The 15,322-nt window shown below is 42.2% G+C and overlaps 1 protein-coding gene across 1 annotated transcript in view; it reads left to right on the forward strand.

Annotated features, from left to right (window-relative positions):
• The window catches only part of FAM13C (family with sequence similarity 13 member C), an 835,708-nt gene that overhangs the window by 171,669 nt on the left and 648,717 nt on the right, over nucleotides 1-15,322 (forward strand). Inside the window, exon 3 of the mRNA XM_069611221.1 lies at nucleotides 7,494-7,704. Within this exon, the coding sequence (XP_069467322.1) occupies nucleotides 7,494-7,704 (211 nt within the window). The remainder of the gene's footprint in view (nucleotides 1-7,493; nucleotides 7,705-15,322) is intronic.

The following is a 15,322-nucleotide window of genomic DNA, read 5'->3' on the forward strand; positions in this document are numbered from 1 at the left end:
ATGAGAAAATCCGAAATCTTCGTGGCAGTGGAAATTGATGTCCCGACGGAACACACGTAGCAATGTGCAACACCAGAGGACAATTTATGGAGAGAGATGCCTCATTGATATGGGCGACTGAAACAGAGTACCCTGATGAAGACGGTTATGTCCAGGAAATCAAAACAAGAAACAGAGCACATACTAAGAATCACGTGATCAGGTATGAGAAGACTGAAGCTAAAGGAACAGGAACAAGATGGGAAATAAACCTGAGACTGAACGTCCAGGGAAAAACCCCAGAAGAAGCTCAAATTTGGAAAAACAGAGGCCAAATGCAGATTTGGGAAACAGTGGTTTCCCCAAATGGATGGGAAGAAGGAGTGGTGATCTGCTAAGCTTGGATGGTCCTTGGAGCCTGCAAAGAAGCAATAGAAAACTCACAAAGACTGTGCAAACCTCTATGGCCGAAGTTAGTAAAGTTACTAACCTGGGTCGAAGACAGAGGAGGACCCTTGCAGATAGTGCCACTGGAAAGCCCAAAATTGTGCTTCAGGAACAATGGCACAAGGAAGATGGGAGAGAATCAGAACTGCGGACGAATTTTCAAGGCCCCAGGAATGACGCACAGAACCGCGGTGAGTATGGATCATTATTGGCTGTGTGGATCCAGAGCATACATCAGACTGCCAAGAGACTGGGGAGGCATATGCACAATAGTGAACGTCCACGTTCCTGCAGTGGTGATCCCAAAAAGTGACCTGAAAATTGACAGTTTCCCAAAAGCAGATGCTAACCTGAGGAAAAGGAGATCAGTGGAGCTGGTATCCCGAATGAAGAGAGAAAATTACTTTTCTGCAAAATCAGAAGAAGCATTCCATGCGATCCCATATGAACACAGGCTGTTCAGCCTCACCTCATCAGTGTTCACAATGATCTTCATGCCAAGAATCCAAGTTGGAGTAAATACCAAATGGTTGCAGATAACCAGATGGGAGTTATCGCAGACCATCAACACTACCATAAAGGGATTCAACGTTATTAAAGAAGAACTAAGAGCAATCCGATTGATGCCCCTCCAGAACAGATATGTACTTGACATGATCACAGCGATGGATGGAGGTGTTTGCGCAAAAATCGGAGAATCATGTTACATTTACACCTTCGCATGATGAAGAAAATGGAACCTTAACATAAGCCATAAGTATGCTGACAAACCTACAGAACCAGATGATCTCATGGGTCCCACAATGGATGGCAGACATATTCAAGTTTCTGGGAGCCTTGCTATTGATGATACTACTAGGATTTGTGTTATCAAGATAATCATAACACAATGCCAGAAAACTGCTAAGAAAGCCATTGGGATGAAGACCATGATCGATGTCAAACCAGGATGGAAGCCGAGAGACCTAACTGATGAAGAAATAAGAGACTTTGTGAAGGCCAGCAAATTTGCGCCAGAAGGAACAAAGTTTGTGTATTGCAGAAAATGAAGAAAGTATGAAGGAAAATGGATCAATGCCAGCTTATGACCTGGAACAAGGACGAACATGTAAAAACAGCAGGAAGTCTGAAAGCGGTGATAACAATATGGACTCCAAAGAAACACACGTTCACACCATCATGTACAAACCCAGATGACGATTAACAAGATACAGAAGAACCAAGTAAGATGAATCCAAAGGAGGAAGCAGAAGTGGTCAATGAACCGACCAGAGGGGGGAGTGTAGAGGAGGTCCCAGATACAGCCTGCACTCCAGCCCCCCATTTTGAGGTACCAGGAACATACTCGCCAAGATATGTGACGTATGGGGAACAAATAAACCAACAGAGAGCAGCACTAGGACTCTGACCAGTGCCCATCAGAAGAGCAATACCTGTTGAAGTGCCTATAATGAGAAAACCATGGGCAGCACGGTACCCGTTGAGACAACCGTACCAGCAGTTGACGCGAAATGAGACGACTTACAAACTGTCCCCAAAGAGACCCAAAGGGCCTTAATGGAAGGCGAATGGTGACGACACAAGGGTCTTGACAGGCGTACTAATGAACGAAACGACAAACAAAGAATGACACGTGAAGAAGAAAGATGAGGAATAATGGTGCGATAGACTTAAAAGAAGAAACAATGTTGCAACACAAAGAACGTAACCATGAAAGTAGGATGAAAATATGCAACTGGCTAAATGCTTGTAAATAGGCTTGGAATGCAAGAAGCTAAGGAAACGGTACTGCTTGCAATGCTTAGTAGAAGGATAGAAGCACATTATACAAGTGCAACTCCATTTTATAAAAGCAGAATTAAGCCCTGGATGGTGGAGGACAAACAGGCCAGGAGTCAGATACTAGCTCAAAGCCAGACGAAGGAGCAGAATCGAAACTCAGTAAGAAGCAGCTCATGCCTAGGAATTCGAGGTCAACTCCAGGAAGGGAGGAGAGCAGCAACTTCGAAGAAACTAAATTTAAGAGCATAGTAGCCAGCCAGTGAAGGTCGAAATAAGGAGGCCCAGGCAGGTGGCAAGGTTAAAGGAAGAATCGAATACACAAATAGAGGGAATATGAAGCAGATTCACTGTGAACAGACACGTGACCAGCCAAGCGTGAAGAGGTACCAACATCTGATGTCACCCAGAACCCGAGGATGCCATACATTTTCCTGATAAGAAGCTAGAGTTTTGAGGCCAACTTCAGCCAACTAATTGACACATAGCCCTAAAGTACTGATTGATGGAAGGGAGGCTGCTAATTAAAGTGGAGATTTATGTTTAGGGTGTAACCTACCCAATCACAATGGACCAAATAATCTAGGGTCCATTAGCTAGTAGAACCAATGAGACGTCGTACTTGTAGTGACGTCCATCACGGGTGATGTAGAGGGATGGGTGTAGACGCCCACCCGATAAGAGTTATCCAATCCTCACACTTTGTTACCATATACAGATATAACACCTATACTTGTTACCTTTTCCGACCAATAGAATTGCATGACAATTTTGGAGTGTAACACGTCAGTGATGACGAAAATGTACTATAACTATTGCAGTCTGAGTGAAGAATTTGGGAGTTGAAGCGAGACAGGCGATCACATCACTGTTGATTTCCATTTGTTTCCCCGTTTTTTGTACTTGTCATTAAACAGACTTCCCTTTGACAAACCATTGACTTGTCTTTATTGATTGAAGTTGGAGTAAGAGAATCCTGTACCCCATCCTCCTCAAGGTGCAGCTATCTCGACTTAAGGTTCTGGAGGGCGAGCTCTGAATCTCATGGGCCCGTTCAGAGGTCGCTACGCCCTCCTGCACACAGTGAAACTGATGCTCGCTCTATAGAATCTTTATTGAGAGCTCTCTTTGGTAGTGTAAGCTGAAATCAAGGCTTAAGACTTCAAAGATGCTTATGGAAACCAGGAAAAAAAAGCACAATTGTTAAAAGATAACCAATGTCAGTTAGTTAAAAGTAGATACCAAAAGAATGCCAATAAAGTGCAGGACATGAAAATAGGAAGTTAGAAATAGGCATAACCACAACAAGGTATGATAAAGGTGTATTCTAGCACCCTTAAAAGTAAAACTCTCCCAAAATTCTTCGTTTTGTTCTGGGTTTGGGATGAAATCTAATTGCAGGCTTTAAGTGGAGCAGGTCGATGTGTGGTGGAGGCTCAACCCACTGAAGTACCTTCACATGTTTTTGTCTTGATACATTTTCTGAAGCACGAGTGAATTGCAGGTGGTCGACGAAGGCTCAGTTTCACTGGATGGGCTGGATGTGGGTTCTCTTTAAAATAAGCGTGAGGAAAAGAAAATGTGAAGCAGGTGCTGTAAAGACCACAAGATCTAAGGTGCCTGGACGATGTGTCAGCCTAAAAACATAATTCTTTAAATAGGCTTCCCCGTAGCGAAAGGTAAAAGCTCTGTGATAAGCAGATGAATTGCACATAAGCTATGCATGATTTTTTTTTTCTCACTTTGAACACTGACTTTTCATTTCATTACAGATTACTTTGCAGTAATGCAGCCTCCAATAAACAATTAAGCTGAGAATGGGTTAATTCTCCTATTTTCTACTTATATGTACGTCACAGTAGCTACCTATGCCCCCCCCTTTTTCCTCCCTTCCTCCACCCTTGCTCATTGCAACTTGAGGCAGGCCTGTTTGAATGTGCTGGTTACAGATCACATATAAATCTAAGCGAATACCGAGGTATTCTTCAAAAGATGTATTTTGGGGATCACTTCACTCAAGCAGGAGTCTGGGCGCGGTAACTTTTTATAAGTGCCATTGTGGTTCCTGGCTAAAAACAGGAATTGGGAATTCCCCCCCCCCAGAGTTTCTTTTTCAACTGGTTTCTCACTGTGATTAACAGTAATCAGCAGTGATCAAAGAAGAGTTGAAGTTCTCAAAGTGGTCTGGCAGATGCTCTTGATGTTAATGGGGAAACTCCACTGGTACCAGTTACTGCTTCCCAGAGCTTCTCAGCTTAGTAAGAAACATCAGCCCTGCATCTCCACAAAGATTCAGAAGACTGTGGCCTATTTTTCGGTGACGGGCACAATCCCTCAAGACCAAACCCCTTCAGAAAAGACAGACACCCGCTCTGTGCTGAAGCTAGGGGGCAAACGTCTGTCCCTAGGCGGCTACACTAAATCATGCAAGCCAAATAGTGATCTGAACTTAGTGATAAAAGCAACCTGTGATGTCACAGCTCACTTGTATTATGAAAACAAATGAAGCTATTCAAATAGTTATTACACATTCCCACATATTACAAGGGAATAGCAGTTGCATCAAGGAACCCAATGGTTACCTGAATACAGATATGTGCAGAGGAGAGCACAACTTAAAATTGTATGTGCTACACACCAGAGTAAAGAAGTGTAACACAAATCATTATCTTTCTTTAGGAGTGGAACATGATGAGGTGTGTGTTACTTGATGTCTGTGAGTGCCACTGCAGCCAACGCAAACAGTAGTGTGAGTTTGACTCATCTCATCTCCCCCTTGTGCCACAAGGCTTTGTTTTAGGATAGCAAACCAATATAATAAGCATGCTAAGAAAAAGCCTCTGCTCGTAGCCACAAAGCATAAAACATGGATCACATGCAAAAAGAGCACAGGCAAAGTTAATAGGTCTCACTTATAAAGGGGTTGAGGGGTGTGTGTGTGCATGCATCTGTATGTGTAAGGTATTTTACTGGTACCGGTAAATCCTTACCGCCTTACTACGAGGTCCCTTTGTGGGTTGGGGAATTTAACTCCTGCTTTTTGCAGGCGTTAAAAACCAACCCGCAAAGGGACCCAGGGAGCTAATTACGGTACCGCAATTTGCGGTACCGTAATTAGCGCCTTCCCCATTGCCATTAAGCCCTACGGGGCAAAAATGGGAATGGGGAAGGGCAATGGTGGAAGGGGGAATTACCGCCCCGCCGACCTTGGAATGGGGCGGTAATTCCCCTTTCGACCAAGGCGGTGCCGGTATTTAACCGGCATGAACCATGGCGCTAGTAGCGCCATGGTTCTCTGCCATCCGTGTAATGAGGCCCTTAGTCTCGTTGCGTTTAAGCGTATGTACACCTATAAAAACTGCTTGAATTTTCTTCAGTGCCTTTCGCACGTGCACTCTTCATCCCGCACATGAAATGTTACTCGGTTCTTTACTTTTCACCAGATTCTATAAGGTCTATTGACCTTCTTCCTTGGCATATCTTCTTGGTGCAGCATCTCTGCTTCATGTGACGTCACCAGTCTTCTCTTTCGTTCATCTTTACACTTCTTCAGGGATTTCTCCTAAGAGACTGTCATCTCTTTGTGGATACATCATGTAGGGCTTTCTCAATGGATACCTTGTTGCGAGGATTCTTCGTGGGATAGGTACCATTACTGGCGTCATGCATGTCGCAATTTCTGGCTTCCAACATATAGGCAAAATAGGGGCAGGATTTCCGGTAGAGGCATTTGGCTCCTCCTCTACACCTTGTTGCCGAAATGACCAAAAACACACTTGTTTCATTAATCAGCCTCAAGGACTATCTGTTGTTTAACTGTGTACCATCTCATCTCCTGTAACAAGAGCCTAGACGCCAACGGGTTAAGTGCGCTCCGGCAAATGTATAAATAAATAAATATAATGCCCTTTTACTGTTACCCCCTCACAAAGGTTATTTTCCTGTCCCTAATATGGCAATGGCTTGGGACACATTTCCCAAAAATTGGAATAGGAAAAACACAACAACTGCAAAGGCAGACAGAGAGCCAACATGCAAAGGGAATTCACCAATCCGGTAACCTTCAACATTAAATAGTAGCTGATCGACACCAGGATTCCTCTACAAACTACCCCAGGAGCTTTAGCAGAGACCTGAAGATCACTCTAGCCACACACAAAAAGCACACCCTCACACCAATCTCCTCCTTTTATCAGAAAATTGCGAGACTGTTGGAGAGTTGGACACTGTCCATGATTGGCCAATCTCCTAAACATAGTGTGTCTTGCAGGTAGGCAATACTGACTGTGAATGCAACGTATAGAGAAAACGAGGGCTGTAACCAAAGTTTGATGTACTTAATAGTAATATTACAGCTTTTACAACATTTTAGGCAGGACTCAGTCACAGTGCTCAGAATATATTTTATCAACAGAGAATGAGGAGCTTTCATGCAGGATATGTGCCTGATGTCTGACCATTTGTTCTCTTGTTTTTTTTCGAACTCGACTGGTAGAAAAATGAAATCTGCTGTGAGCTTGCTGTCATCAGGGCTTACTTTTGTGTATCCCATTTAAGTTTCATAAATACAGGTATTTATTCCATGCACCCCTCTCCCATTTACCTCGCTCTTGTGGGCAAGATCCATTCATGGTGCATAGCTTCATATCAAACACCCTCTGTAACCCAACATCAAGGGATTTTCCTCATATCAAAAGTTGTTCAAATGCAACGTTTCACTGAGAAAAATGCATTTGGTTACTTTTTTTTTTATTTAAATCCAAGTGATTGCCCGAAAGAATATCAGAATCTGAAGATGACGCGATTAGCCAGGCGGCTTTGTCAGCTAAAGATCAAGTTGTCTTCTTCTGAGTTTAAAGCTGTGTGCCACTCCACCTTTGCTTTAAAGTTGGAGTTCTCATTCTTATGTACGATTTTTCCAAAGGCTGCGACCTCAAATTTGTGTGAGCTCATTGAGCATCAGCTGCTGTTCATGATGATGTTTGTTGGATTTTTGTTGATGATAGATGTTATTTGCTGATGCCACCACATAGAAACAGGTATTTAACATGAGCTTTGAAATGCAAGGTTTGGCGCCGCATGAAGGCTGCAATAGTCCCTACATTCCCATGGTATTTCAAAAGCATTGTCAGTTGTAGAAACAGAAATAATTGCTTGGAGGAAAACATCAATCAAAATATGTTTGCAAATTCAGTAGACATGCCTATAACAAGATGCCATCCCTGTGCAAACGAGTTTTGGTTGTCTGCACTGTGCAAATGCTAAAATGTCTCGTTTTTCCACCAAAGTGGCAGAGATGAAAATAACAAAGAGAACTACCCGCAAGGAGTTGCCATCTTGGATGAAAACGAGGCCTCCATATGGGACAGCCCGCAGCATGTAGAGAAGAACATCTTTGACAGTACCACGTGGGCTGAAATGGGTCTCTTGCAAGCTAAGAAGGCAAGAGCGAGCATCAAGGCAGCAGACAACAGCAAAAACCAGCATGAGGGGATTCCGGTAAGACAAACTCCACCTGTCTAGTCCTCACAAAATAGTGCTACTATGGTGATCTGGCTCTCGTTTGGGTTTCAACAAAACTCTGCTGTCATGATTGTGTATTGGGCTGGACAAAAAGCCTGTCGTTTGGGCTTGGGTTTTGCTAGATCTAAGAATTTAAGTTTCATATCTTGCTTTTAATGCCTTACACATGCAGGACATTAGTGTGCAATACTCATGGCAGAGGGCATTAACATAGCGTAGTTACCAACATAATTGTTTACCTTTTCACAGTACTGTCTAAGGACATTATACTCTGTGACGTTTTGGGGCAACTGGTACAGTGTTCTGTTTCTGAACATCTCACATATTGCAATATTTAGCCACAAAAATTGCAAATTCAGACACCTTTTGTTGGAGTAACCGAAGAAAATATGCAGAGATGGAACAAAATGGCACCTCAGTATGCAAAACCTTTCAGGGCACATCTCGAACAGGAGTTTTCACAACAACAATCCCTGAAACCATTAACATACATGCGCAACATTGATAACATCTTAATTTGACCAGAAGCTGAAGACTCTTCTAAACAATTTTATGAATCACTAAAGGGCTTCCACTGATGCTTTAAGTTCACCATTGAATACTCAAAGAAGAGCATACATTTCCTGGATACAGCCACCTAGGTTGCCAGAAACTGCCATGTTGAAACTGCTGCATGTAAGAAAACCTTTGACAGGAATAAATAACTGCACAGAGAAGGTTTCCACCGAAACCACACAAAACGGTCCATTATCTACAGTAAGGCTAGCCAATACGAGCACATATTCTCCAACAGGAAAATAAGGGACAGCCAACTTGCCATACTCTTCACATCCTACATATAGGTCACTTGGTTAGACAAGTTGACAGGGAATTTGACCGTGCTTTGAAAATACCCAGATACAACCTGCTACAATGCAGAAACACAAGAGAGACAGAACGATACCCTTGGTAGCTACCACCCGGCACTAACTCAACTGAATAGGATTGTTAAGGACCTACAACCAGTTTTCAACAGGGATGATGAACTGAGAGACATCTTCCAAGAAGCTCCCCCAATTGCATACAAGCAACAGAGAAACCTAGCACAGTCTTTGATCAGGAGTACATTCACTGGACCAAAAACAATGAAGACCCTGAACCTACCCATGCAACATCAAGAGGTGCAAAACATGCACACAAAAAACAAAAATAAACATACCAACACATCTGTACCAAACCTGCCATAACAACCCCACAGAACCAAACAACAGAGATACACTACAGTTACAGGGACATGCAACTACAGATCATTCAAGATTGTGTACCTCATACAATTCAAAACAGGAATCCAAGAGAATGACGTGGGTGAGACCTGCAAAGAGCTGTGTGATCGGATGAACCTACATAGATACACCATCTCAAATCACAAAACAGAAACACCAGTGGGGTAACACTTCACACAGGGTGGGCATTCATTGCAGGATATATTGGCAATGGTTTTAAAAGGTGGCCTCTCAAATACCACACACAGAAGGACGTGAGAGCACAAGTACCTGAAGATGCTTAACCTAAAAGACAACGGTCTTAACATCAATATTAGATTCATGACACACTGTGGTCAACTTTGAGCCCAGGTCCAGCAGTGCAACCACATAAACAAAGTCAGAAGACTCCCCTCCAGTACCATTTCTCACCAACAGCTTCCAGACACTTCTGTTCAGGATTCCTAATGCGTGAGGGGCACCGAGCAGCCACAATCAAAATCTTGGGCGTCAAAGCTGAAATGTTTGGCACCCATTACTGAGCATGAGACAAGCTGAGATAACAGAGCAGAGTGCACAGTCCAACAACTGGTAACGTTTCTTTTCATTTGCCACACTGTATGCAAGCCAGTAAACCATTGTGAAGCTTCAGGTCTAGTGTGGTGGACATTGGAGACTCCATCAGTTAAAGCTTAGAGCACATTTTAGAGCACATTTTTGTAGTGTCAGATTGTTTCAGCCAGGAAGCCTTAGCTACTACATTGGAATCACGAAAACACCCTAACGCTACTTAGAGGCTGAAAAACACTTATTTAGACTCTGTGATTAAAATACAAGCTGACCATGTTTCAGAATTATGTGTTTTCAAACATCTCACTTCAATACGCCTTTTAAACAACATCAGTAATTTTAGGAAACTAGCAGGGCCCACCTTAAGAATGCTTGCACCTAATGATTACATATGAAAAGAATATTTTTTTCCTCATTTCTTTCTGTTAAATGCAACTCTTAGAATGTGTACTGTTTTCAACCCCTTGTGCCCCCTACTTCCATGAGATGTTATGGTCTTTTAATTAAGAAAGAAATTCCAGGCCCACGTTCCATTAATTCTGTATCTTCAGCCAACTAAAAGTTCATTTTGTTTTGTTGTGGGAATCATCTGTGCTTTGGATTTCCCTTACAAATCATTTCACTCTGCAACATCTGATGGAGAAGTCTGTGGGACTTTGTAAGCCAAATGTTTTGTTCCATCTCTGCATAGATTTTTCAGTTAGTCCAATAAAAGGTATAAATATTTGCAACCTGTGTGATTTTAAAACTGGACTAACACAGCGTCTAACTTTTATTTGCAATAATTTGCCATACATATTGTGCCTTGGAACATACTTCCAAAAGGTTTTGATTGATAAGGTATGATCTCTGCATCCCACTTTTAAGATGTTCTTCATGTCACAATTGTGGAAAGGTAGCTTCATATGAGATGGGTCTTTAATTTTGTAAATGAATCATGCCGATATTAAGTCTTCCATAATTGAAGATTTTGTTGTTTGTTTGCTGATCAGCCTTTGCCAATTTTGGTAAGGTTTAACATGTTGTTCCAGGGAGGAGAAGATTTTAATATAATCACTGTGATGGTTTGCTAAGTTAAATTGACTGATTTCACATTTTAAAATATTGTGCAGATATTTGTAAGATGTAATACAACTTTTATATTAAAATACAGGTACACATGAGGATCTTTTAAATGTGCATTACATTATTTTAACTAATGTTTACAGTTAGTGGATACACAATGAGTGATTATATTGCATCTCTGAATGTTTAACAGGTTCTGTGTGTCAGGTTTTGTCCAGGTGCATTCACTTTCTTGAGATACGAATGTAACCATGTATGTTGGAGAAAGTAGAATTCAAAGTGTAATCATATACACACTGTCGTACTTGGGCTCGCTAGTGTAGATGGTCACAGAAACTGTTAAAATGGCCTGCAATAAAATAACAAGTCTACCAAAGTTCTTGTAAGAACTAAACCTGAACACTATTAATTTCATTAATAGAATGAAAATAAACATTATTGCCTATATTTGTGGGAGTTGGCGGCTGTTATTTGACTGCTATCCATCCATAACCCATACAAAAGTCTGTATTTATGATGCTGGTCGTGTTGCTTGTTATAGTCCTTCTTTGAAAAAACGAATAAAAATCATGTACCTAAAAAAGAAAATGCAATGTGATTAGATAACTGGGGTGAATGTTCTGAATGGCATGCGCTATACGGCCAATGAAGTGTGTTGTGGAGGAATCTCCTCTGATGTGTGGTCGTGAGAGGAACATTGGTGTCAGGGTACGCAGGTAAGCACTTGATATTAGTGTTAGGTCAATGTTGTGTCAGAGTTAACATAGGCCCAACATAAAGGTCGTTCAAAGTTACCAATGTACCAATTTATGGGGTTTTGTTCTAACCGCTAGGCCTACCTTGTTAGCTCAGAGGTACTGAGGAGCACTCAATACTTTGCAAGCTGCATCAGTCAAGAGTGCTTTGATCCTTTGTTGGATGGTGTTGACAGGTTTGTTGGTTTGGTGGTTGAGGTCAGTCTGTGGAATGTGTGTATTGCATCTCTTCATGATCTGGTTGTGAGGCAGAGAAGAGGGTCATTGGGGTCAGGGGAAATGTGATGCTGCATCTCTCTGCAGAAACTGAGAGCCCTGATGTAGGTTTAGTCTTTCTTCTGAGGAGGACTTCAGAGCTGGTCCTTGCCCGGGTGCCTATGTGTTAGCATAGTAGAGTTTCATAGGCTTTTTCAAAAAGGTATAATTTAAGAACATTCTCAAATGTGAGATGGTTCTGCTATGTGTTCTTTCCTGTAGACATTGAGTTCCACAATTCGTTGGTGCTAAAGACTGATGACAAGGTGCCTCACTGATGTCTCGTGTTACAATGTTGTACCATAGTGATGGCAGTGTCAATCTTTTATATCCATCTTACTTTGGATGAGCTCTAAACCCTGCTATGTAATGTCCACTGGACAGCGCAGATTACCTTAAAATTAATCAGAAACCAGACTGGCAGCCAGCGTAGAGGTAGCAATAATATCTGAGGTGTTTCCATATGTTTAGTTGCAGCAGTTGTCTGTCAGAAACATGTTAAATTCTCCCTATTCTTCCTGGGTGTTATTTCGGAAGGCCCCTGTAAATGTCATTAGCCTAGTCCATTCTAAACAGAATCAGGTAGATCATTGCACAAGTTATCGTTTGGAGCATCAGGAAATGGATGATGCATATGATGGAACTCAGGTGGAAGCTGCAGCATTTTCTAGCCAGTGGATTGATTAGTGACTTTGGTATTAGGTGCCATCCATGAAGATTCTAAGGTTCTTTAACACTCTGATCAAATTATGGACAAGGGCTTCACGCTTTGGTGGAGCAGATCAAGACTGCTGTTTAGCTAAGGTTACATTTCAATTTGTCTTGGGGAGACATGTGGTGAGTTCTTGCTGATCTTCTTTTCTGTCTCTGTAGAGTTTGAAAACAGTTTGTGTCTTATTGGCATAGTTGTAGTATATGAGGCTGTGTTCTTTGATGAGTGTCATAGGAGAGGCCATGTCAATGTTGAACAGGAGGGGCGAAATGTTGGTTCCCAGACAATACGCCACCAGTGATCCTACGTGGGATTGAATGAAATGTTGATATAAATCTGGACTCTGTTATGTCTAGAGGGATGGGTGACATCCACGTGGATGTCACCCTTCCTTGTCCGAAGGCTGAAATAAGCTAACTTGAAGCTAACTTGACTCAAACAACATTGAGTCAAGTTAGCTTATTTCAGCCTTTTGATTGGGGTGCTGTGGTGAAGTGTACTGAAGACGACAGATGTGTGAGGTGAAATGTGGGCATATGGCTTGTCTGCATATTCCCTGGCCTTTAAGTGATCTTAGGCCGATACTAGAGCTGATTCTGTTGCTCCAAGGTGCCTGAAGCGTACTTGTGTATGGTGTACAATGTTGCTTGTTTTAATGTTTTGAGTTAGTGGCACACATTTTCTGAGGGGCTTTGCCAGAGGCAGTCTGTTTGATACACGGTTTTAATTTGTCGGTGCACTGGGCTAGCAGGGAGTCTCTTTAGCAGGGGCATAACAAAAGCTGTTTTAAAGTCCTGAGGTGCCGCTACTTGGTCTGAAAAGTTGTTGAATGTCTGAAACAGGATTAGAGATTCTTGCTGAGAGTTTGCTGTCTTGAAAATGTCTAGTGGTTATGAATCCACTGATAAACCAACTTGGTTGCATGAACTCACGATTTTAATCTGAATTCCAGTCCAGAAAATAGACCAAGTAGACATATCTCAGGAACAAGTCCAATATGTTGACAAACTTTAATGAAAGTGTGGTACAGTAACCTTGCCATGGCATTTCTGAATCTAATGCAATGTCAATGCCAACAAGACAGCAGAGTGATTCAAGGAGAACAGCAGTTCTGCACGTAGGAGCATATCTATCTATATATATAAAAGTCAACATTTGTTTGTTTGTGGCAGGATTTGTGGCGAAGCGTTGTCCCTTATACAAGTCCACACCGTTTCATCAATCTGCACCAAATTTTGCATAGTTTCCTGTTAGGACCTTCCAGACATTACTGGCTACATGACAATTGGTCACCCCACCCCTTTCCCCAGATTTCAGCAAAAGTCAAAATATGTTTGTGGGTTTGTGGCAAAGCGTTGTTCCTTATATAATTCCACACTGTTTCACGAATCTGCGCCAAATCTTGTATAGTTACCCGTTATGACCCTCCAGATATTACTGGCTGCATGACATTTTGACACCCCACTCCTTTCCCGGATTTCATCAAAAGTCAACATTTGTTTGTGGGTTTGTGCATTTGTGGCTTGGCGAAGTGTTGTTCGTTATACAATTCCACACAGTTTCACCAATCTGCAGCAAATTTTGCATAGTTACCTGTTAGGACCTTCTGGACCTTACTGGTTACATGATATTTGGACACCCCACCACGTTCCCTGGATTTCAGCACAAGTCAACATTTGTTTGTGGGTTTGTGGCTTGGCGAAGCGTTTTTCCTTATACAATTCCAAACAGTTTCACCAATCTGCCCTACATTTCGCATAGTTACCTGTTAGGACCCTGCAACATTACTAGCTAAATGACATTTGGACACCCCGCCCATTTCCCCCAGATTTCAGCACCTTCATACATGAGACGGTTGCCTGAAATCGACGAAGCATCAATGTGGTCGTAGAAAGACTGGTATCGACACAAGGAACAAAACCCCACATCCAGGCCCTATGATTCACAGTTTCCAAGATATTTGCACAACAATGCACCAGAATTAACTGTACCACGCCAGGATGAGGCGACGGGTGGGGAGAGAGCACAGAAGGTCCTAGTATGCAGCAGCACACAAACTCTCGCCTCCCCCTAACGTCTGCTCCGGGGTATGTCAGCGAGCCACACATGCCCATTCTCAGTGCAGTTTACTTCACAGCGCAAAGCACATCAAGCGATAAGCGAATCGGAACAGTGACCTACAGGATCAGTGTTATCATGTGTATCTACAGAACCCGTTCGGAGAATGGGTGCTTCTTCTAGTCCACTCTAATGATCATATTTTGAAATGTAAGAACATGCCCACTCTAACAACATGTAGGTACAGGAAAACAGGATTTCATTTTTTTTTCTTCTGAGGAATGATTGTCTTGAATATGTGCAGATGGTATGGAGGAGCTGGGGAGCCAGTGGTTGTGCTTGCAATCACATGCTTTGTACATTGTGGTCCAAGGAAGGGTATGAAAGATGTGAGATTTGGTCGGTGTGTAACTTGTAGGTTGATTTTTTAAAATTTATTTTATTGGCTTTTTTATGGTTATACAATGAAAAAACCTTTAAGCCAGTTGATCCAACATGTAAAATCCAAAATCCACATCAAATATACATTTAGTGCAGATGCCGTGTAAATTTAAGTAATTCCTGATACTGTCCCTCCTATTCCTCAATTACTATGTTTAATGTTCAGGCATCTTGAAGATCGCAACTACCAATTTCACAAAAGCCAAGGTAATTGAGACCAGCTCTCCTGCTAATAAAATTCTCCACCACTCTTCCTTCGGTCTATCACCATACTTCTTGACTATTTCCGACATGAGAAATGTCCATAAGGCCTTTTTGGCCAAACATGACATTACTAGATGGTTAAGCGTTTCAGTCGTCGCATTTTCTTTACATAGTCAGCAAGTCAATGAACCCACGTCCTGCTTTCGTGGTCTCAAAACTTCCCCTGTCGGAAACAGGTTAAGGCGAGTTCTCAGGAGCTGAGATCTAAAAAACCAACTAGGGAAGAGTTGTAG

The sequence above is a fragment of the Ambystoma mexicanum genome, chromosome 8 (genome assembly GCF_040938575.1).
Source record: "Ambystoma mexicanum isolate Mex_15411 chromosome 8, UKY_AmexF1_1, whole genome shotgun sequence".
Classification (NCBI taxonomy): domain Eukaryota; kingdom Metazoa; phylum Chordata; class Amphibia; order Caudata; family Ambystomatidae; genus Ambystoma; species Ambystoma mexicanum.